Here is a 24,797-nt window from a genome sequence, read left to right on the forward strand (position 1 = left end):
GAACACCCCGAGCTGGATGTGGGGTGAACACCCCGAGCTGGATGTGGGGTGAACACCCCGAGCTGGATGTGGGGTGAACACCCCGAGCTGGATGTGGGGTGAACACCCCGAGCTGGATGTGGGGTGAACACCCCGAGCTGGATGTGGGGTGAACACCCCGAGCTGGATGTGGGGTGAACACCCCGAGCTGGATGTGGGGTGAACACCCCGAGCTGGATGTGGGGTGAACACCCCGAGCTGGATGTGGGGTGAACACCCCGAGCTGGATGTGGGGTGAACACCCCGAGCTGGATGTGGGGTGAACACCCCGAGCTGGATGTGGGGTGAACACCCCGAGCTGGATGTGGGGTGAACACCCCGAGCTGGATGTGGGGTGAACACCCCGAGCTGGATGTGGGGTGAACACCCCGAGCTGGATGTGGGGTGAACACCCCGAGCTGGATGTGGGGTGAACACCCCGAGCTGGATGTGGGGTGAACACCCCGAGCTGGATGTGGGGTGAACACCCCGAGCTGGATGTGGGGTGAACACCCCGAGCTGGATGTGGGGTGAACACCCCGAGCTGGATGTGGGGTGAACACCCCGAGCTGGATGTGGGGTGAACACCCCGAGCTGGATGTGGGGTGAACACCCCGAGCTGGATGTGGGGTGAACACCCCGAGCTGGATGTGGGGTGAACACCCCGAGCTGGATGTGGGGTGAACACCCCGAGCTGGATGTGGGGTGAACACCCCGAGCTGGATGTGGGGTGAACACCCCGAGCTGGATGTGGGGTGAACACCCCGAGCTGGATGTGGGGTGAACACCCCGAGCTGGATGTGGGGTGAACACCCCGAGCTGGATGTGGGGTGAACACCCCGAGCTGGATGTGGGGTGAACACCCCGAGCTGGATGTGGGGTGAACACCCCGAGCTGGATGTGGGGTGAACACCCCGAGCTGGATGTGGGGTGAACACCCCGAGCTGGATGTGGGGTGAACACCCCGAGCTGGATGTGGGGTGAACACCCCGAGCTGGATGTGGGGTGAACACCCCGAGCTGGATGTGGGGTGAACACCCCGAGCTGGATGTGGGGTGAACACCCCGAGCTGGATGTGGGGTGAACACCCCGAGCTGGATGTGGGGTGAACACCCCGAGCTGGATGTGGGGTGAACACCCCGAGCTGGATGTGGGGTGAACACCCCGAGCTGGATGTGGGGTGAACACCCCGAGCTGGATGTGGGGTGAACACCCCGAGCTGGATGTGGGGTGAACACCCCGAGCTGGATGTGGGGTGAACACCCCGAGCTGGATGTGGGGTGAACACCCCGAGCTGGATGTGGGGTGAACACCCCGAGCTGGATGTGGGGTGAACACCCCGAGCTGGATGTGGGGTGAACACCCCGAGCTGGATGTGGGGTGAACACCCCGAGCTGGATGTGGGGTGAACACCCCGAGCTGGATGTGGGGTGAACACCCCGAGCTGGATGTGGGGTGAACACCCCGAGCTGGATGTGGGGTGAACACCCCGAGCTGGATGTGGGGTGAACACCCCGAGCTGGATGTGGGGTGAACACCCCGAGCTGGATGTGGGGTGAACACCCCGAGCTGGATGTGGGGTGAACACCCCGAGCTGGATGTGGGGTGAACACCCCGAGCTGGATGTGGGGTGAACACCCCGAGCTGGATGTGGGGTGAACACCCCGAGCTGGATGTGGGGTGAACACCCCGAGCTGGATGTGGGGTGAACACCCCGAGCTGGATGTGGGGTGAACACCCCGAGCTGGATGTGGGGTGAACACCCCGAGCTGGATGTGGGGTGAACACCCCGAGCTGGATGTGGGGTGAACACCCCGAGCTGGATGTGGGGTGAACACCCCGAGCTGGATGTGGGGTGAACACCCCGAGCTGGATGTGGGGTGAACACCCCGAGCTGGATGTGGGGTGAACACCCCGAGCTGGATGTGGGGTGAACACCCCGAGCTGGATGTGGGGTGAACACCCCGAGCTGGATGTGGGGTGAACACCCCGAGCTGGATGTGGGGTGAACACCCCGAGCTGGTTTTTGGGGGGGAGGGGGAGGGGGAGGGAAAAGGACGAAATACACCAGGCTGGTTTTTGGGGGGGAGGGGGAGGGGGAGGGAAAAGGACGAAATGCACCAGGCTGGTTTTTGGGGGGGAGGGGGAGGGGGAGGGAAAAGGACGAAATGCACCAGGCTGGTTTTTGGGGGGGAGGGGGAGGGGGAGGGAAAAGGACGAAATGCACCAGGCTGGTTTTTGGGGGGGAGGGGGAGGGGGAGGGAAAAGGACGAAATGCACCAGGCTGGTTTTTGGGGGGGAGGGGGAGGGGGAGGGAAAAGGACGAAATGCACCAGGCTGGTTTTTGGGGGGGAGGGGGAGGGGGAGGGAAAAGGACGAAATGCACCAGGCTGGTTTTTGGGGGGGAGGGGGAGGGGGAGGGAAAAGGACGAAATGCACCAGGCTGGTTTTTGGGGGGGAGGGGGAGGGGGAGGGAAAAGGACGAAATGCACCAGGCTGGTTTTTGGGGGGGAGGGGGAGGGGGAGGGAAAAGGACGAAATGCACCAGGCTGGTTTTTGGGGGGGAGGGGGAGGGGGAGGGAAAAGGACGAAATGCACCAGGCTGGTTTTTGGGGGGGAGGGGGAGGGGGAGGGAAAAGGACGAAATGCACCAGGCTGGTTTTTGGGGGGGAGGGGGAGGGGGAGGGAAAAGGACGAAATGCACCAGGCTGGTTTTTGGGGGGGAGGGGGAGGGGGAGGGAAAAGGACGAAATGCACCAGGCTGGTTTTTGGGGGGGTGGTAAAGAGAGGAAATACACCAGCTGGTTTTTGGGGGGGAGGGGGAGGGAAAAGGAGGAAATACACCAGTCTGGTTTTTGGGGGGGTCGGAAAGAGAGGAAATACACCAGCTGGTTTGAGGTGGGGGGGGGAGGAGAGAATATCTAGGCTGGTTTTGTGGGGGGAAGCTTTAATTCCTCACTCAGTCCCAGCTTATGCCTCTTATGCTGGGTACCTCCCACACAGATGGGGGCTTTTATAGACTTGGTGGACCCAAATCACTAGTGGCTGCCCAGTTATCTTTGCAAAACACCATGGTTGGTGTAAAAACATAATGTTGGAGAAACTCAGCAGGTTAAAAGTGTACTTTATATAGCAAAGATAAAGATACATAACAAAGTGTGATGAGGCTCAAGTCTGAAACATTGGATATTTATCTTTGCATTGTTTGACCTGCTGAGTTTCTCCAGCATTGTGTTTTTAGTTATTTTTGGGTGATCACTTGACTCACTATTAAAGCTCGTAACAAAGTTCCTGCAGAAACCAACGCCCCAAGAAACAGATCAATTCCATTTCCTGCAGACATCTCTCACCACGTTTAAAAAATTTCCCTTTGCTGTGCGGATAGATAGTGGGAGCACTTCAAAATCTGAATCCAATAGAAGCTTTCCTTGCCTGTACACGTTGTATTTCCTTTAACAATTTTTAGCATTATACTTTCCAGAGCTTCTGCTGGAGCTGTATGTGGTATATGTGGCAGGCTGCATTTGTTGCATGTACTCAATGCCATCTATAATCCCATGGTAGGGGATTCTTAGACACTAGGGCATAACTTCAGGATTAAAAAGGTGTCAATTTAAAACAGATGCAGAAAAAATTTTAGTCAGAGGGTAGTGAGTCTGTGGAACTTGTTGCCACAGGCAGCTATGGAAGTGAGGTCATTGGGTGTATTTAAGGCAGAGACTGATGGGTATTTGATTAGTCAGGGCCTCAAGGGTTTTGAGGAGAAAGCAAGGGAGTGCGGCTGAGTGGGAAGATGGATCAGCTCATGATTAGAATGGCAGAGCAGGCTCGATGGGCCAATGTGCCTACTTCTACTCCGATAATTTGTGGACTTTGATTTAGTTACCTGACAGCTTCTAACTTTTAGCATTGTTTCAGGGTGAAATTTATGGAGAATGAACCTAAATATATTTTCAGGAAAAAGAATACCAAAGTAAATTGTATCCAGAGTAAAAGTCCCTCTTTTGAGACATTCGCGAATAGGCTCGCTTGTTATTTTCTACATTCCAAAAATCATGAAAACTGATATTTTTTCTAATCTGTGTTTACAATCTTTTACATTGGTTGGTAAGATAGAATCTATTGAGGAATAGGCAGAAGTCAGCATTGAATAGAAGGTCTGCAGACGCTGTAATTGTAGTCCAATACACAAAACTTTTGGGGTAATTCAGCAAGTCACGCAGTGCCCATAGCAACTACAGGGTAACCAACATTTCTAGCCTGAGCCCCTCTTCATATTATGAGCAAAAACTAGACAATCACCTGAATTGACAAGTTTGGGGGAGTAGAGAAGGAGGAAGTCTGCATGGTTTCCTTAAGGGGAAATCGTCCCTGAAAAATCTGTTGGATTCCTTTGCCAAAATAGCAGTGAGGACAGCAAAAGAGAGACTGTTTATGGATTTTCAGAAGGCCTTTGATTAGGTAGTGTGCCTGACACTGCTGAACAAGATGAGAGTGAAACACGAAAGTTTGCAGTCACTAATTGTAGTAAACAGACACATGCTTGAGGAGCCTGGCAGTTCTTGCAGTGTTGATGAGAGGTAAAGACATAACGGACACTTTAGGCCTGAACCCTTCAAGGCTTGAGTGAAAAGCAGGCAGGTGCCTGAATTAAAAGGAAGGCCATGGGAGGAGTACAGACCAAAAGATGATAACTGGATCTGGAGAAGAGGCCAGGAGAGAGGAAAGGTACAAATTGGGGGAAAGGGAGGTTTGATTCTGTGAATGGGGAGCAGGGGAAAAGGGAAGAGAAATAAAAAGGAAAGGAGACATGGGGACAGGGATTAATGCCATTTGTTCAGATGGTGTCCAGATAGAATTAGTTGTTCCTCTGATTTGTGGATGGTCTCTGTCTGGCACAAGACTATGCATAGATGTTGTCTGCAAGGGAATGGGGTGGGAATTGAGATAGGTAGCCACTGGGAAATTCCCATCATTGTAGTGGATGAGCAGAAGTGCTCAACTGTGCATAGTATCAGCAAGATAAGAGCTCATGGTATTTACAGGAAATGTGTTATGATTGATAGAGGCAGAGAGTGAGGGATGAAAGGGGCATTTTTCTGGTTGGCTGCTGGTGGTCAAAGGTGTTTCACAGGGCTTGGTGCTGGGATAGCTTCTTTTTGCATTGTATATTAATGCTTTGGGTGATGGAATTGATGGCTTTGTGGCCAAGTTTGCAGATGATACAAAGATGGGAAGGGAGGCAAGTAGTGTTGTGGAAACACTGGGTCTGTAGAAGGCAGATTGGGCAAGGAAATGGCAGTTGTAATACAGTGCGGAGAAGAATATGGTCATGCAGATTGGTGGAAGGAGCAAAGGTGTCAACTATTTTCTAAATAGGAGCATTAGAATGCATTGCATTCATTTCCAGAGGGAGAGCATATAAAAGAATAAAATGTAATTGAGGCTTCGTAAGGAATTGGTCAGATAGCACTTGGAACATTATGATCAGTTTGGGCTCCTTATCCAAGGAAGAAGTGTCCAGAGGAGGTTCAGGAGAATGGTCATTGTAAGAGAAATGCATGATCAATCTTGGACTGAACTTACTGGAGTTTAGAAGGATTTCATTCATTAAAACCTACTGAATACTGAAATGCCTGAATAGAGTGGTTGTGGAGATGACATTTCCTATAGTGGCATACCTTCTTGAATACTAAAATGTCCCTTTAGAGCAGGGTGAGGAGGAATTTTTCCTTCTCCCCCCCCCCACCAACCCCCAAGAAGGTGATGAATTTGTTGCTGCAAAAGACGCTGGAGGTCGACATTGGGTATATTTAAGATAAAAGTAGATGGGTTCTTGATCAGGAATAAAGGTTTATGGAGAGAAGACAGAAGACTGGGGTTGAATAGGAAAATAAATCAGCCATGATGGAATGGCAGGGCAGATTCAATGGGACGAGCAGTCTATTTCTCCTCCTGGGTCTCATGTCTTTTTCTTGAAGAAACCAAATGCAGATAATGGACAATATCAAATCTGCAGTGGTAACTCTTTATTGGCTCCTATTGGTTGTCAGTTCAATTGCATAAAGGCTTACTCCATTTCGCCTTCTGCTCGACTGTAGCATGCCCTGATCTAAATTTGAGGGATAGCACCTTGTGTTGGGAGTTTTGTAACAAGACTATTAAAGCTATTAAATTCAACAATTTTGTAATTTCCTTTGTTTCTTTATGAATTGGCCACTTTGTGCATTCCATCTGTGAGATTGACTCTTTTTTCCCTCTATGAACACCACCTTACCTGCTAACAATGCAGTTACTGCTTTAAATCTTTTTAATTCATATTTGTTCTCTATTTGCAAACTTTTTTTTAAACCTTCTAACTGAGTCATTCAACCAATAATTGATTTCTGCAGTTCATCCTCATGGTAATTCTGTCTTCACTATCAGGAGAGATTCCTTTGACCTGTCCCTTTATCCACTCTCTCGCTTTCTTTTTCCTAGTTCTGCATTACTTGACCTGGAAAGCAATGTCTTTCATCAGATATTTAGGTTTTGTAGCATTCTTTAGCTTAGTTCAAGTTTATTATCATCAGATTATACAAGGACATCGTTGCAAAACAGTGTTTTCTGTTCCTCAGGTTAATAAAATGCAAGCAGACAGCCAGGCATAACATGTATACAGACAAACAGTGCATATGCAGTACATATTTACATTTGTATCCAAAATCCTGCATTTAAAATTACTTGTTTAAAAATTGGTGGTGGAGTAAGGTGCTAGGGTCAGGGATGTCTCTGATCGAGTTCAAAGAATTCTGCAAGGGGAAGGTGAGCAGCCAGAAGTTGTGGTCCATGTGGGGACCAATAACTTGGTTAGAAGTGGAGATGAGGTCCTGAAACAGGAATACATAGAATTAGGCAGGAAGTTTAAAAAACAGGACCTCTAAGGTAGTAATCTCTGGATTGCTGCCGGTGCCACACGCTAGAGAGGGTAGTAATAGGAGGATGTGGAGGATGAATGCGTGGCTAAAGAGCTGGTGCAGGGGGCATGGGATAAGATTTTTGGATAATTGAGATCTCTTCTGGGGAAAGTCAGACCTGTACAAAAGGGACAGACTCCACTTGAACTGGAGGGGGACGAATAGCCTGGCAAGCAGATTTGCTAGAGCTGTGGGGGGAGGGTTTAAACTAGTTTGGCGGGGGTGGGGGTGGGGAGCAGAGTTTGTGAGCAATGTCTAGGGTGCATGGCCACCTAGTTAAAAATGATAAAGATAACAAAGGAAGGATGGAGGTCAAGGTAAAAGGTAGAATAGGGAATATATGTGAGGGTCATTCTCTGAAATGCATGTAGTTTAATGCAAGAAGCATAGTGAACAAGGTAGATGAGTTTAGAGCATGGATTGGCACTTGGAATCATGATGTTGTGGCAATTAGTGAGACCTGGTTACAGGAGGATCAGGACTGGCAACTAAATATTCCAGAATACAAATGTTGTAGATGTGATAGAACAGGGGGTTAAAAAAAGGGGGAGGAGTTTCTCTGCTTGTTCAGGAGGACATTACTGCCGTGAGGAGGCAGGATGGTTTGGAAGGATCGTCCAGTGAGGCTGTTTGGGTGGAATTGAGGGGTGGAGGAGGCATGAGGGTACTAATAGGAGTGTATTATAGACTACCAAATGGGCCAAGAAAATTGGAAGAACAAATTTGTAAGGAGATAGCATATATGTGTAATAAACATAAGGTAGTGATCATGGGAGATTTTAACTTCCCTCGCATTGATTGGGATACCCATACAGTAAGAGGGCTGGATGGGCTAGATTTTGTCAAATGTGTGCAAGATAGTTTTCTTAATCAATACGTGGAGGAACCGACTCGGGACGGTGTAATACTGGATCTCCTGTTGGGGAACGAGATAGGTCAGGTGTCTGAGGTTAATGTTGGAGAACAAATTGGGTCTAGTGATCACAACTCTATTAGTTTTAGGGTTGTTTTAGGGAAGAGCAAAGAAGGGCCTAAAGTTGAGGTTCTGGATTGGAGAAAAGTAAATTTCGAAGGAATGAGAATGGCTTTCGGGAGTATTGAGTGGGACATGATTTTTTCAGGAAAGGATGTAAATGAAAAATGGAGAATATTCAAAGAAGAAATTTTGAGAGTACAGAGTAGATATGTCCCAGTGAGGATCAAAGAAAAGGCTGGAAGTCATGGGGAGCCTTGGTTTTCGAGGATTATTAGAAATTTGGTTAGGAGAAAAAGGGAGGTGTACAAGAGGTATAAACAGCAGGGTGATGAGAAATTGAAAGAGGACTACAAGGAGTGTAGAAAAAATCTTAAAGAAATTAGAAAGGCCAAAAAGAGGCACAAAGAGACTTTGGCAGGCAGAGTAAGAATAAATCCAAAGGGTTTCTATAGGTACATTAAAACTAAAAGATTAGTGAGGGATAAAATTGGACCCCTTGTAGATAGGAAGGGTAGGCTATGTGAAAAGTCAGAGGAGATGGGGGAAATTTTAAATGATTTATTTTCCTCGGTATTCACTAGGGAAAAAAATATTGTACCAGTTGAAGTAAAGAAAAATAGTTGGGAGGTCATGAATCATACAAGGATAACCGAGGAGGTAGTGATGGCTGTGTTAAAAAAGATAAAAGGTGGACAAATCTCCGGGTCCGGAAAATGTATTCCCAAGGACACTCAGGGAGACTAGTGTACAGATAGTGGAGCCATTAACAGAGATTTAGGATGTCACTGGTCACTGGGGTAGTGCCAGAGGATTGGAGGGTGGCTCATGTTGTACCACTGTTTAAGAAAGGGTCCAAATGTAAGCATGGAAATTATAGACCTGTGAGTCTGACATCTGTGTTGGGTAAGTTGATGGAAAGTGTTCTGAAGGATGGCATTTACAAATATTTGAAAGAACAGGGATTGATAGGTAGTAGTCAGCATGGTTTTGTCAGGGGTAGATCATGCTTAACAAACTTTATAGAGTTTTTAAAGGAGGTTACAAAAAAGATTGATGAAAGGAAGGCTGTGGATGTTGTCTATTTAGACTTTAGTAAAGCTTTTGACAAAGTTCCCCACAGGAGGTCAGGAAAAAAGGTGGAGGCATTAGGTATAAATAAGGAGGTAGTGAAATGGATTCAGCAATGGTTGGATGGGAGGTGTCAGACAGTGCTGGTAGAAAATTGTTTGTCAAATTGGAGTCCGGTGACTAGTGGAGTTCCTCGGGGATCGGTCCTGGGTCCACTATTGTTTGTTTTTATATATTAATGATCTGGAAGAAAGGGTGGTGAATTGGATAAGTAAGTTTGCAGATGATACAAAGATTGGTGGTATTGTGGACAGTGAGGAAGATTACCGTAGCTGAAAAAGAGAAGTGGGCTGAGAAATGGCTGATGGAATTTAATACGGATAAGTGTGAAGTGTTGCATTTTGGAAAGGCAAATCTAAATAGGTCATATACATTGAATGGTAGACAATTGAGGAGTGCAGAGCAATAAAGGGATTTAGGAGTTATGGTAAATAGTACCCTCAAAGTTGATACTCAGGTAGATAGAGTGGTGAAGAAGGCATTTTGGAATGTTGGCCTTCATAAATCGGAGTATTGAATTCAAGAGTTGGGATGTTATGATGAAATTGTACAAAGCATTGGTGAGGCCAAGTTTGGAGTACTGTGTGCAGTTTTGGTCACCAAATTGTAGGAAGGATATAAACAAAATAGAGAGAGTGCAGAGAAGGTTCACGAGAATGTTGACAGGATGTCAGGGTTTGAGTTACAGAGAAAGGTTGAGCAGCCTGGGGCTTTTTTCTTTGGGTTGTAGAAGATTGAGGGGGATTTGATGGAGGTGTTCAAGATTTTAAAAGGGACAGAGAGAGTCAACGTGGATAGGCTTTTTCAGTTAAGAGTGGGGGATATTCAAACCAGAGGCCATGGTTTGAGATTGCAGGGGGAAAATTATAAGGGGAACATGAGGGGAAATTTCTTCACGCAAAGGGTGGTTGGGATGTGGAATAAGCTTCTGGCGGAGGTGGTTGAAGCAAGGACGTTATTTACATTTAAGGAAAGACTGGATAATTACATGGAGGGGAGAGGATTGGAGGGGTATGGACCAGGTGCTGGTCAGTGGGACTAGGTGGGTGGGGATTTGTTCCGGCATGGACTAGTAGGGCCAAACTGGCCTGTTCTGTGCTGTATATGGTTATATGGTTATACATTTCAATTTGCAGTAAATCTTCAATTGTAATTTTTGTGTAATAAATTTTTCTAATAGGATATCTCAACACAATTTGTCAAGTTTATTGCCATCTGATTGTACAAGTACAACCCAACAAAACCGTGGTCTCTGGTCCTGTGTGCAAAACACCAGACACACAACCAGACATTACACATACAGACAAACAACACATACGCAGGACAAGTATTCATACATACTGACATAAATATTATTTCATGAATATGAGAGTCTAAAATGTTAGAGTGAACAGTTCCTTTGGTCGTTCAGCATTTGCACTGCCCTTTGGGAAGAAGCTTTTCCTCATCCTGGTGGTTCTGGCTCTGATGCTCCTGTATCTCTTTCCTGATGGGAGCAGTTGAAAGATGCTATGTATAGGGTGGTAGGGGTCTTCAATGATTTTGTGTGCCTTCTTCAGATCCTGGTAGATCACATTGATAGGGTGGGAGGGAGAGTCCAGTGATCCTCTCTGACACTTTTATGAACTATTTTTGGAGCAGATAATAGAATGTCCTGTTACGAGCCCAAAGGACCCCAAAACCCAGCAGCAATAGACATTCACCACGACAAATGGTTACTTAAACAAAAGTTGTTTTTAATTATCTTTAAACATGAAAACAGAATCAAACTTTAACTTATCACTATTAACTAACCCAATTTAACCCTCTTCTAATTCTAAGCGCATGTGTTTGTAATGTGTGTGTAAATTTAAGAACAGTTCTTTGGTTCACTGTTCAATCTCACTCGTTCTTCAAGTTCACAGGTTGCAGGCAATTCTTATACTGTGCACAGAATTTAACATGGATTAAGTTCATCAGGCTTTGGAGCTCGAAAGGAAAATGTTTACTGCTCAGAAGGTTCTTGTAGGTTTGCAGAGATGTTGTTCCAGGATTTCCACAACTGAGGTACCACCATCAGTCACCTCAATGTCTTGCTGATGAAATGTGCCCCATCAGGTTTCTCCAGATGATGACCTCTTTCTTTCAGGCTTCTATAAAGTTCCTTTCTGGTCCGCTTATTCCAAGAGAAACATCAGACAGATAGAACTTCCAGCCATTTGCCACTCTGGAGCTTCTGTTTCAGTTCCAACAAGCTTCTCCTGGCTGACATTGTTCAGTCTCCCTCTCTCTGAGATACCAATTGCCAGCCACCTAGCAAACAACAGGAGTTAGTCTTCTACTCCCATCTACTCCCATCTGTTGTTTTAGGTAAACAAACCTCTCAATGAGCACTTTGCAGAGAGGTCAAAGGCCTTGCAAAAAACACAGACAACCTGACTCCAGTTGTTCTTCCAAAACAATGGTCTATTAATTTCATGACATCATTTCAATTAGCACCTACTTTTGAAATGTGCATAACATTCTCCATAGTTTCTGTAAACTCACTGAATATGAATTCTTCAGTATTTCAAATAAGATCTGTTTTAAAGTGTGTATATGTAACCTACTCTAATTTTACCAATGTAGTTCCCAAAAATATTTCTAAATATTCCATCATAATACCCATAGTATGGGGCCAAAAACTCGTGTGCATAGGTTCCGAGGGGATCTAAGGAGATTTTTACGCCAGAAGGGTGGTTAAAATCTGGAACATATTGTCTGAGGGGTGCTGGGGTCAGAGACTCAGTATTTGAGTCTCTGGACGAGCATAGAACTGCTATGGCAAGGGGGCTACAGACCAAGTGGTGGCATGGGTGGCTTGGTTGTCAACGTGGACAAATTGAGTTCAAAGCCAGGTCAGTGTGGAGGAGGTTATGTTGCTGATCTGTACTGATGGGGAGCTCTGCAGACGAGGAAGTTGTAGACCCAGTTGCAGAGGGACAGACAGTCCCAGATCCTTTAACTTTGCCATGAGTCACACTGGTATGGTGTTAAATGTCTGATGTCAATGTTCCTGTGCTGCCAGAACTTCTGTTTCCAGAATTGTGTTTGGGTATTAGAGTTTAAGCTTGTTCATTTTTTAATCGCGTTCAGCAATAGATCAGAATTTATTGTCATTAACGTTGAGAAATTCATTGTTTTGTGGCAGGATTACAGGTGCAAATATTGCTATAAATTAGATTTTAAAAAAATAAATTAGTGCAAAGGAAGAGAAAGTGAGATAGGGTCCATAGGTTCATTGTCTATTCCAAAATCTGATGGCAGAGGGGAAGTACCATTGGGCATCTATCTTCAAGGTCCTGTACCTCCTTCCTAATGGTGGTAGTGAAAAGAGGGCATGGCCTGGGTGATGGGGGTCATTGAGAATAGAGGCTGCATTCTTAACCTTATGGATTCCAGCCATTTTTAACCTTTCATCATGTGTTCTCCAGACTGGATCCATGTGTAAGCCTTTACAGTATTGTAGAGTACACAGTTGGGTGGAAAACCAGGCCACCAAAGCATTAAGACACCACCATTTGTGGGTGTTCTCCATGACCATTGGTCTTCACTACATGGTGCTGGCTGAGTTCACAACTCTGTGCCCTTTTCCAGTCCTGTGAATTTGGCACCTCTGTGCCAGACAGTGATGCACCAGTCACAATGCTGTCCTTGGCAAACTTGTAGAAATTTAATGGACTCTGGTGACATGCCAAATCTCAAACTCCTCATGAAATGTAGATGCTGACAAGTCACCTTTATGATTGCATTGACATGGAGGCCCCAGGATAGATCTAATAACTCTCCGTGCAATCTGGAAGGCAAAGTGTGGGAACGCAGAAAATTCGAAAGACAGCTGTGCGATACTGGCGACATGTGGCAAAAGGCCACAAGACAGCCTTGAGTCAAAGACAACAATGCAGACTGAGTAATGCATGGTTCAGTGATGAGAACAGGCTGATGCAGAAGTATGCTTCATGTCCCCTTGCATAACTACAGCCAAGGTGAGGAGAACCCTATCCAAGGTGAACCCATACAAGGCAGCGGGACCAGACAACAAACCTGGTCGGGTACTGAAGGACTGCGCAGACCAATTGTTAGAGGTTCTTGCAGATCTCTTCAACATGTTACTGCAGCAGTCCAATGTCTCCATGGGTTTCAAGACAGCCACCATCATCCCAGAACCAGAGGGTGACAATAATAGGCCTCAATTACTACTGTCCTGTGGAACTGACCTCCACCATACTTCATGCTTCAAGCGTCTGGTGATGGAATGCATCAAAGTGCATCTCCCAGCGATGCTGGACCCATTTCAGTTCGCCTACAGAGGGAATGGTTCCACTGATGATGCTATAGTTTTGTCCCTCTGCTCTGTCCTGACCCATCTGGAGAACGACTCCTCATACCAGGCTTCTGTTCATTGACTTCAGCTCTGTGTTTAATCCAATAATTCCCCAGAGGCTGGTGGAGAAGCTGTCCTCTCTGTGATCCAACCCCCTTTCTGTAACTGGGTTCTGGACTTACTGACAGAAAGACCACAGTCTGTCTGGGTCAGTAGCAGAATGTCCTCAGCCCGCTCCTGTTCATGCTGCTGACCCACTATTGCATTGCTAAATTCAGCTCCAACAGAGTCATCAAGTTTGCAGATGGCACAACAGTCGTTGGCCTTGAAAACAATGATCAGTAGCTCTACAGAAAAGGGGTGGAAAATCTCAAGTTATAATGGGAGAATAACAACCTGAGTCTCAATGTGGACAAAACAAAGGAAATAATTGTGGACTTCAGAAGGGCTGAGGTTGACAACCCTCCACTACACCTCATTAACTGTAGTGGAGAGAGTAGAGCACCAAGTTCCTTGGAGTCCACTTAACTAGTGACTTATTGTGGACACTCAACATCTCCTCACTTGTCAGGAAGGTGCAATGGGGCAAGGCTACCGACCACCATTCAGTTCGCTTTCTACAGGAGCTCTATCAAGAACCTCCTGGCTGGTTGCTGTAGAGCATTAGATTGGATGTCAATTCACAGGACCATAAGAGCGACAGAGAGGATCACTGAGTCTCCCTTCCCTCCCCCATTGACCTGATCGACTGGAATCATTGTCTGAAGAGGGCTCGCAAAATCATTAAGGACCCCTACCTCCCCATGCATAGCTACTCCCACCCGGAGATCCAGGAGTATCGGAGCCAGCACCACCAGGCTGAGGAACAGCTTCTTCCCACAGGCAGTGAGAACGCTGAATGACTGGTGAACACACACTAGCCATCTGAGACACTACTATTCATGTAACAATATTTATTATTATATATTTAATACATATAAATTACTTGTAAATTTGTGTGCTATGTCTACATATGCATTTGCATGTTTTTACACCAAGGACCAAAGTAGATGGTGACGATATTTGCTGGGGATGTTATTACTGTCAACAAGCTCTCAGCTTATTCTGCCCCATCTTTAGGCTGTATTTTTCTACTTTGGAAAAGAATGTCTAAGTGCACTAAAACTGTGTGCATTCCTCCTGGAGGCATACAAAATTGTGGAGCATGAAGGAATTGTAAATGAGTGAAGTAAGAAAGTCTGCACATGTTGTGATTATAGTAAATACATAAAATTGCTGGAGAAACCAAATCTGGTCTGTCCCGCAGCGTCCACAGGTGGCAAAGATATACAACTGATGTTTCAGTCTTCCTAGAGATGCTTGCAGGACCTGCTGAGCTCCACCAATTTTGTCCATTTAAAATTCAGACATGCAGTACTGTAACAGGCAAATTCGGCCCTAGAAGTCCATGCCACCCAATTTACACCCCATTAACCTACACCCCTGTACGTTTTTGAAGGGTGGGAGAAAACTGGAGCCCTCAGAGAAAACCCGCGCAAACACTGGGAGAACGTACCAACTCCTTATAGACAGTGCAGGATTCGAACCAACTTAAGGAATTGTAATTGCCCTGTTGCCATCTTGGATGATTTTAAAACACTAATTCAATATTATTTTTTAATGTCTACCTTGCATCTGTAGTGCCCTAAAACAATGATCAAATGTTTGTGGACCTGAGGAGCTCAGTTTTTAAAAAAATTTCTACTGGTTCTGGGCTGGGCTTCAGATGTGGTGGGAGAGGGATACTGAATGTCAGTCCTTCATTTAACAACTCTGAAACAAATACATGCATCTTTCCTCCTTGATTGTGCATTAGAATTTCTGGTAAATAACGCACATCATCAAGTGGTTTGGAACAACTATTTGCCTTTATCTCTTTACGATAAAAGGTTTATTGTTACAGAAACTGCACCTGTCATAATTGTTACCAAGAGCAATTATGTGCACAAACAGATGTGCTTTTTATAATGTATGTGATCCATTTTTTAATAAGAATACTTGAATTTGGCTTGACTTGCCTGGCAAACTTGTAAAGAGCTGTTTGCCAGATTCTGATATGATTTGTTTATTTTCATGTGTACCATTCGCTATCCATAATTTGAATAATTGGCTCCAATGAAGATGGAAGAATAATGCGTAAAGTTGGCTGATGAGCTGTTTTTATTGTGCGCTAATTTATCTTTTTCTTTTATTTCCAGTGGGACTGTGGTAAGATCAGGAGGTGAAAATGCATCATTTAAGGACTTGTGCCGCTAAATTGAGGCCATTGTCTGCCTCTCAGACTGTAAAAAATTTATCACATAGTGGATCAGTGGTGTCTAGGACGTTTCAACAAGGGCGTTTTTATACTGCGCCAGTAGCTGCTGAGCCCTTTCTGAGTGGGACTAGTTCGAACTATGTTGAGGAAATGTACTTTGCTTGGCTTGAAAACCCACAAAGTGTTCATAAGGTAAGCACGAGTGGAGGAAACTTGTATTCTGCTGCCCTCGCCTTTGTCGGTCTTCAGTAAAGTGCTTGCTGTAAGGTAAGTGATGGACCATCTGTATCAGCTCTGGAGCTATGGACAACTTCTTCACAGTTGTACAACACCTGAATTAAAGATCTGCCTTGAAGAGAAGAAAGCGTTGCTACAGTGATTTCCAATGGAGTAAAGGCTAAAGTTCACTCGAGGTGGTTTTAAATGACTTCTGGAATCTGCTTGCTGCTTACCCATTGCACTTTGGACCATCAATCATCACTGTCTGATTGTTCCTTTTCACTGGTGTGGTGTACATTAATTTCTAAATGTATGGTTATAAGATACTGTAAGCCACTTAGAGCGCAGGCTTCTGATTCATGTTAGTGCAGTTTTGACTACTTGTACCTTGTGAAACTTCCCAGCGTTTTCTAATTTAACACCTCCTCAATATCACAGGCTACACAGTTGACAGCTCTCCCACATTCTATGTATTGATGGCTGATGTATTTTTTTTTAAGATGGCTGTTTCAAGTTGCTGATCAGGATAAAAATGTTCCTGCTTGAGTGAAAATAGAGTTACATTGCAGGTGGCATCCAAGTCACTGGCAGATTTCCACTAGAAATCGACTGCACATGACTTGTACATCATAAATTGAAAGTCTGAGTTTGCGTTTTATTGAGGCATGGTGAAAAGATTTGCTTTGCCGTGCACAAGTGCAGCAGAACAGTGTATTTGGTTCAAGAGTCTGATAGTAGTGGGAAAGAAGCTGTCTTGTTCATGGTGATTTCACACTCTTGAATCTTCTTTCCAACATGAAGGAAGGAAAAAGTGTGGTCAAGATGAGATGAATCATTTACATTCAGAATTTATTGTCATGAACATGTCACAAAATTTGTTGCTTTGCAGCAGTATCACATTGCTATAAATTATATATTTATATTAAATAAATAAATAGATTGGTACCCCAAAAAAAAAGAAAGTGAGGTGGTATCTGTGGTTCATTGTCCATTCAGAAATCTGATGGCAGAGGGGAAGAAGGTTTCTCTGTTCTGCCAGGTATACATCTTCAGGCTCCTGTGCCTCCTTCCTGATGGTAGCAGTGTGAAGAGGACATGGCCTGTGTCCTTGAGGATAGAGGCTGCTTTCTTGAGACACTCCCTCTTGTACATGTCCTTGATGGAGTGAATAGAATATGGTGCTGGCAGAATTCACAATTCTCTACAATCTTGTCCCATCCTGTGCATTGGTACCTCCATACCAGACAGGTAACCAGTCAGAATACTCTTTGCAGAAATTTGCAAGAGTCTTCGGGACAGACCAAATCTGTTTAAACTCTTGCTCTTGTTAACTGTTTTTCTGAGGCAACAGGAAACATTAAACTTGTTAGCTTTTGTGTAAATTTCCTTGTGCCGGTTACAAGGTCCAGATAAAGTAATGTTTGGGATAAAGTTTTTTTTTCCTTTATTTGCCCCTGTGCTCCATATGTGATTGATTACAAATTTATACTGTGATTAAAGTGCACATTCCAGATTTTATTCAGGGTTATTTGTATACATTTTGGTTTGAAAATGTCAAAATTACAACACTTTTTATGCATAGTATGTTGAATTTTGGTTTTGTGACTATTTTCTGAGATTGAAGTCCCAACAGTAGCACATAGTGGGTTTGTGCATTTTTAAAAGCCAATTGAAAATTACAAACATTGGTGGAAATGTCATGGAACGATCATCATAAATGAGAATTTAAGTAGTCGAGGAGAACAAGGAGTTCCAAAGGTGGTGTCTTTTTCTTTTTTAAAAAGAGAAATGATCTTGTACTTTCCAAGGTGAAACTAGCAGAGAAATGTACTGGGTGCTGAACATATTTCTTTTTCGGTTTTAAGTGTTTTGAAATATGCTTCTATATATGTAAAAAATTCTGTTGTATTTTGAAGTATTGGGTGAATGGACAATCCATTTGTGATGCCCTGACCTTGGTACCAATATGAAAAGTAATCGGTTTTGACAGTGATTCCAGTTATGGGATTTGAGTCCTGCTCTAGCACTTGAACAACACCTATTTGCTTGCATCTAATAATATTCATCTTTAAAAGTGCAATTCGTTCCACCACCCCCATTTTATTCCTGCATGTTGTAATTGGGGAATATTGGGATATTTTAAATGTATGAAAGAGGATAACAACAAAATTTTACATCTGTATGCCAGGAGTCACTGACTTACAGAAACAATCACCCTATTTGTCTTGTGCTACATATTCCCAATTGCTAGCACCGCAAAGGAATTGGCTAAATGCTAGCTGTATTTTTTTTTCTCTCTCTCTTCTGGTTCCTTTTACTCCAGATTTGAGTTGCACAGCAAATTTATTGAAACTTTTGTCATTGAAAACATTTTCTCCTTAAACCCATTTCAGCATTAATTTATTTTAACAGGAGTTAAATAGGAAAGTCTGCAGATGTTGGGATTGTAATGCAATAACCATTACTTCCTAAAAGTACTGCGTGACCTGCGGACTTTCGCCAACATTTTTGTTTATTGTATTAATTGTCACATTTTGCCTCTTCCAATTTGTTGGAAACCCCAAGTCTTAAACATGAATTCTTTCATCAGCTCATCAAGCTGCTTTCCATGTTCTGATATAATGGCCTCAAAATGCCATATCTGGAATTAGTATTTCAATTGAGGCCCAACCAATATTCGAATAAATTTAAGACTAATTCCTTGCCTCATAGTTTTTCCTCTTGTTAAACCACAGATACAATGTTTCTCACTTGTAAAAACAGGTGCCCAAGATTTCTGTCTTGTAGAAGATTGAGGGGGGGACTTGATAGAGGTGTTTAAGATTTTAAAAGGGACAGACAGAGTAAATGTGGATAGGCTTTTTCAATTAAGAGTGGGGGAGATTCAAACTAGAGGGCATGGTTTAAGATTGAAGGGGGAAAATTATAAGGGGAACATAAGGGGAAATTTCTTTATGCAAAGGGTGGTGGGGATGTGGAATGAGCTTCCGGCAGACGTGGTTGAGGTGGGATCATTGGTTACATTTAAGGAAAGACTGGATAGTTACATGGAGCGGAGAGGACTGGAGGGGTATGGACTGGGTGCTGGTCAGTGAGCTTGGATGTTCCTGTCAGTGGGACTAGGAGGGTGGGGATTTGTTCCGGCATGGACTAGTAGGGCCGAACTGGCCTGTTCTGTGCTGTAAGTGTTTATATTTACTGCTCTTTAGTTCATTTTTGTGTCTGCTCACTTTTCTTGCACTGATGAATGCTAATTGTTAAATTTGATTTGCCATGTTTATCTTGGTTGTTCTGCTGGAGTCTTTTGAATTTTAGTACATTGAGTCTCATGTTATCAGGAACTTTTTGTCTCGCTCTGGGTCATTTAAGGAGTTATGGTGAGTAGTGAATTCAATATTGATTCTTGAGGATATGCCAATGTCCTGAAATTATCTTTTGCCCATGTGTGTCACATGAATGCTACTTGTCCTCTTTTCCACCCTCCCCACACCCAGATATGAAAGTGCAAGGTAACACTGGTTGAACCTGACGGCAAAATAAAGTCGAGACCATATATCAGAATAGTCCTGACTGTGAATACTTAAAATCTCCAACATCTGAACTTCTAATCCTGTAACCCAACCCTTTTTTTAAATGTTCTGTGCATGATGTGAATGAAGGTTCCTTGTTTCCTCTTTTTTTAAAATTATAATGAACAAATGTAGCAATTTTGGAACCTATACCCAAATTGCGCCAACATTTTATTAGGGCGTAGACAAATTGATTATGTTTGTCTATGTAAAATAATGACGTCTACTAATTGTATCCTGCTAACTGGCATCATAAAGATATGACTGTGGTAATATCAGAGCTAGAAAAAATTTGTAGCTGGAAATGTCAAATCAGCTAGTTAGCAAATGCACTGCTGGCTATTCTGGCTCATTCTGCGCTAAACATGTGCAGAAATCTGCTCAAGTCCCATTCATACATCACCCCTGCGTTTATGACCTTTATTTGTTCTTAGTTGCACATTGTCAATTTTGAATGCCATAACTTGTTTGTCCAGAAGTGGTTCCTTCTGACTCTTGATATTTCCTGCACTCATAAAATCTTCCACAATGTTGTGAAATGTTATGTTCAGTTCTGGTCACCTCATTATAGGAAAGATGTGGAAGCTGTGGAGAGGGTGCAGAGGAGATTTACAAGGATGTTGTCTGAATTGGAAAGCCAGTCTTGTGAGGCAAGGTTAGAAGAGCTGGGACTGTTTGGAGCAAAAAAGTGACTTAATTAGTCTACAAGATTCAGAGGGGCATAGATATGGTAGACACCCGGCACCTTTTTCTCCAGGGTGGCAGTACCAAACACCAGAGGACACCTGTACAAGTGAAGAGAGGAATGTTTAGGGAGACATCAAGGGTTTTTTTTTAAAAAAAGAGTTGTGGGTGCCTGGAATGTCTTGCTGGGGTGGAGGTGGAGCCTGCAACATTAGGAGCATTTAAGACACTCTTAGACAGGCACAGAAACCAGAGGGCTTGTCTACTGAGGCTAGGTAGTATTATAAACCACCCAAAAGCCAGTGAGAATTGGAGGAGCACATTTGTAGAGAAAACTTAAATTTGTGATAATAGGAGATTTTAACTTTCCACATATTGACTGGGACTCCCATATTGTAAAAGGGTTGGATGGCTTGAAGTTTTTCAAATCTGTTTTTCAAATGAAGTTTTCTAAATCAATATATAGAGGTACCAACTAGAGAGGGTACAATACAGGATCTCCTATTGGAGAATGAGACTGGACAGGTGTAGGGGAACATTTTGGGTACAGTGATCATAATGCCATTGTTCAGGTTAATAATGGAGAAGCATGGGTCTTGGCCTCGGGTTGAGATTCTAAATTGGAGAAAGGATCTAGAATGTGTGGATTGGGAGAACTTTTTCTGGCAAGGATGTGTGAGGTAAGTGGAGGCCCTTCAAAGGTGAAATTTTGAGAGTACAGAGCTTGGATGTTCCTGTCAGGATCAAAGGCCAGGGTTAGAAGGTATAGGGAACCTTGGTTTTCGAGGGATATTTGGGATCTGGTACGAAAGAAGAGAGAGGTATATAACAGGTAAAGGCAGCATAGAGAAAATGAGGTACTCGAGTATTTTAAAAATGCAAGAAAAATCTCAAGAAATCAGGAAGGCTAAAAGAAAAAAATGAGGTTGTTTTGGCAGATGATGTGAAGGAAAATCTTAAGGACTTCTACATGTATATTAAGAGTAAAAGGATAGTAAGGGACAAAATTGGTCCCCTTGAAGATCAGAGTGGTTGGCTTTGTATGGAGCCAAAGAGATGAGGGAGTTCTTAATCTTTTTCCTCAGGGTTCACTCAGGAAACCGGCATAGAGTCATGGGAAGTAAGGAAAATGAGCAGTGTGGTCATGAAACCTACACAGATTCAAGAGGAGGAAGTGCTTGCTGTCTTTAAAGTGAATAAGGGTGGATAAATCCCCAGGGCCTGAAAAGATATTCCCTTGGATCTTGAGGGAGGCCAGTGTAGAAATCACAAGGGCTTTGACAGAAATATTAAAAATGTCCTTATCCACGTGTGGTGCCAGAGGATTAGAGGGTAGCTCCTGTTGTTCCATTGTTTTAAAAGTCTCTAAATTTAACCCTAGAAATTATAAGCCCATGAGCCTGATGTCAATAGTCGATAAATTATTGGAAAGTTTTCTAAAAGACAGGATATACAATTATTTTTATAGCCAGGGACTGATTAGGGATAGTCAAAATGGCTTTAGGCAAGGTAGATCTTGTAGTTTTTCGAAGAGGTTACCAGGAAAGTTGATGAAGGAAATGCTGTGGATGTTGTCTACATGGTCTTCAGTAAAGCCTTTGACAGGGTCCTGTATGGGAGGTTAGTCAGGAAGGTTCAAACACTAGGTATTCATGGTGAAGTAGTGAACTGGATTTGACAATAGCTGACAGGAGAAGCCAGAGAGTAGTGGTGGATGATTGCTTATCAAATTGGAGGCCTGTGACAAGTGGTATGCCTCAGGGATTGGTACTTGGACCATTGTAGTAAATTGGATTAATAAATTTGAAGATGGCACTAAGATTGGAGGTATTGTGGACAGCGAAGAAAGTTTTCAAAGCTTGCAGGGGGAAAGGGGTTGTTAATGTGGAAGAATGTTAAGAAAGAGGTCAATTAATGCCATTTGAGCAATTGAGAAACAAATATGCTATACCACATAATAGCCTTTTTTCTTACTTTCACTCAAGAGCATATTTGAGAGATAAGTTGGGACAGCAATGTTTCTGTCTAGCTGTACTGAGGTAGAACTTATTAGGAGAGGGATTGTTAAAAAAATTTATTTGATATACTCCTAAACTATGATATAGATCTAGGCAGAGATGGGAAACAGATTTGAATATTACAATAGACCAACAAATGTGGAAAAATTTATGTAGGGATTATATGACTAATACTATCAATGTAAGAAGTAGATTAGTTCAATACAGTTTTTACATCAATTGTATCTTACACAGAAATTGAATAGATTGAAATCAGATTTGTCAGATCAATATTTTAGATGTGGTGTGGGACCTTTTTGAGTAACTTTAGGTAAATTTTTTGGAACAAGTTACAGGAGTTGTTTTTCTGTTACACCCCAATTTATTTTTACGAGGAAATATTGAAGGTACAAGTCCTAAATTGAAATTATTAATTTATCAATTGAAATATGTCAAATTAGCATTAGCGGTAGCAAGAAGATATATTGCAATTACTTGGAAATCGGATATATTTTTAACTACGCCAAAGTGGCATGCTAAAATTCAAAGTTATATTCCTTTGGGGGTAAATTACTTATAATTTAAGAATTAAGTACTGTTTTTACAAATCTGGTGTCCGTACACTCAAATAATGGGATTAAATTTATAGTGATATCCTTTTTATCCCTCCAGCCCTGCAGAATTCTCCTCTGTATGTTTGTTACAACTGATTAATTGTACATCTCTCTTGGCAATCCAAAGATTCTTTACTTTCTCTTTTTTCTTTTTATACCTATAATTTTTTTAAACTTCAATTTTTTTTGGGGTGGGAGGGATGAAAACCATACGTTATCAATTTATTTTTTGATATCTATAATAATTGTCGTCAATGCATGTATGGAATATTAAATAAAATATTTTTTAAAAGCTTGCAGAGGGATCTGGACCAGTTGGTAAAGTGGCCTGAAAGTTGGTAGATGAAATTTAATGGAGACAAGTATGAGGTGTTGGGTTTTGGAAGGACTTAGACAGTGAATGATAGAGCATTGAAGTGTGAGGTAGAACAGAGAGATCTGGGAATGCAGATATATAATTCCCTAAAAGTAGAGTCTCTTGGATAGGGTTGTAAAGAAAGCTATTGGCCTTCATAAATCAAAGTATTGGGTATAGGAGTTGGGATGTTATGTTGAAATTGTACAAGTCATTAGTGAGGTCAATTTTGGAGTATTGTGTGCAGTTCTGGCTGCCTAACTGCAGGAAGGATATCCATAAGATAGAGTGCAGAGAAGATTTAGAAGGATGTTGCAAAAACTTTAGGGACTGAGTTACAAGGAAAAGTTACAGGTTAGGACTTTATTCCATGGAGCAAAGAAGAATGAGGGGCGATTTCGATAGAGGTACTTCAAATTATGAAGGGGATAGACAGAGTAAATATAGATAGGCTTTTTCCATTGGGGGTGGGTGAGATTCGAACAAGAGGATATGGGTTAAGAGAGAAAGGGGAAAAGTTTAGGGGGAACATGAGGGAGAACTTTTTCACTCAGTGGTAAGAGTATGGAACAAGCTTGGAGCTGAAGTGAATGCACCCTCAAATTTAGCATATAATGGAGGTTTGGACAGGTATATTGGATGGGAGAGGAATGGAAGACTATGGACAGTGTAGGTCAGTGGGACTGGGAAAGAAAAAGTAGTTTGGCACAGGCGAGAGTGTCTGAAGTAGCCTGTTTCTGAGCTGTAATTGTTCTATGGATCCATGAAATAAAAATAGAGGTATGAGATAAGGAGGGTTTAGTTCTTTTAAATTATTTGGTAGGAATCTATAGGGGGCGCAAGGGCCTGTACTGTGTGTTCTACGCATATTGATTAGTTTTTCTCAGTTTAGGTGATGATGCAAATGGGAGGAAATAACCTGGGAGACTATCAATTCCAGTCACGCATCTCCTGACAGGTCAGATATGGTGAATAAGCCTTCTAATTGATTGATTCTCTGTTCCTTAGCTCGTGCATCTACTCTCCTTCCTTGAGCACATTATATAAAAAAAAAAGGCAAGTCATTGGATGTACTCTGACCTTGTCTTATTCATTTTAATTGGTGCTGCCCTTTTCTTTGCTGATGTATCTGTCCATAAGCACAGTGACAACCACATGTGGTTCTTGTCCTTTCTTTGTACTAGGGATCCATTTAGTCTTTTTGTGCAGCATTGCAACCATGCTAAACAGAATACTTCACAACAAAGTGAAACACAAAAGTTTGCAGATGCTGTGATTGTCGTTTTAATTAAAAAAAAAATCACAATTGCTGGAGGATCTCAGCAGGTCTGTCATTGTCCATAAGAGGTAAAGATGTATAAACGACATTTTGGTCCTGAACCCTTCAAGGAATTAGTTAAAAAGTAGGCAGGCACTGAATTAAAAGGCTGGAGAGAAGGAAAGGAAGCAGAGGGAGGAACCACCAAGAGACAAAGGGTGATAATTGGAGAGCTAGGTGGATAAGAGAGGAAAGGTGAGAATCGGGGGGTGGGGGGGGGTGAGTGGCTCTGTGAATGCAGAGACAGAGTTAGGAGGAAGGAGAAATTGGGATTAAAGGGGAAGGGGGCTAATAGAAATGGGAGGGAGTCAATATTAATCCCATT

General features: G+C 43.2%; 1 protein-coding gene across 8 annotated transcripts in view; it reads left to right on the forward strand.

Moving 5' to 3' along the window:
* The window catches only part of LOC138753988 (2-oxoglutarate dehydrogenase complex component E1), a 121,648-nt gene that overhangs the window by 1,741 nt on the left and 95,110 nt on the right, over window positions 1–24,797 (forward strand). For 7 of the 8 annotated variants that reach the window (XM_069917676.1, XM_069917669.1, XM_069917672.1 and 4 more), the window contains exon 2: window positions 15,658–15,908. In XM_069917676.1, the coding sequence (XP_069773777.1) occupies window positions 15,687–15,908 (222 nt within the window). In that variant the 5' untranslated portion in view covers window positions 15,658–15,686. Of the gene's footprint in view, window positions 1–15,657; window positions 15,909–22,972; window positions 24,113–24,797 lie in introns of those variants that run through there. The other variant, XM_069917675.1, reaches the window with a different exon arrangement.

This window comes from Narcine bancroftii, chromosome 2, assembly GCF_036971445.1.
Source record: "Narcine bancroftii isolate sNarBan1 chromosome 2, sNarBan1.hap1, whole genome shotgun sequence".
Taxonomy (NCBI): Eukaryota; Metazoa; Chordata; class Chondrichthyes; order Torpediniformes; family Narcinidae; genus Narcine; species Narcine bancroftii.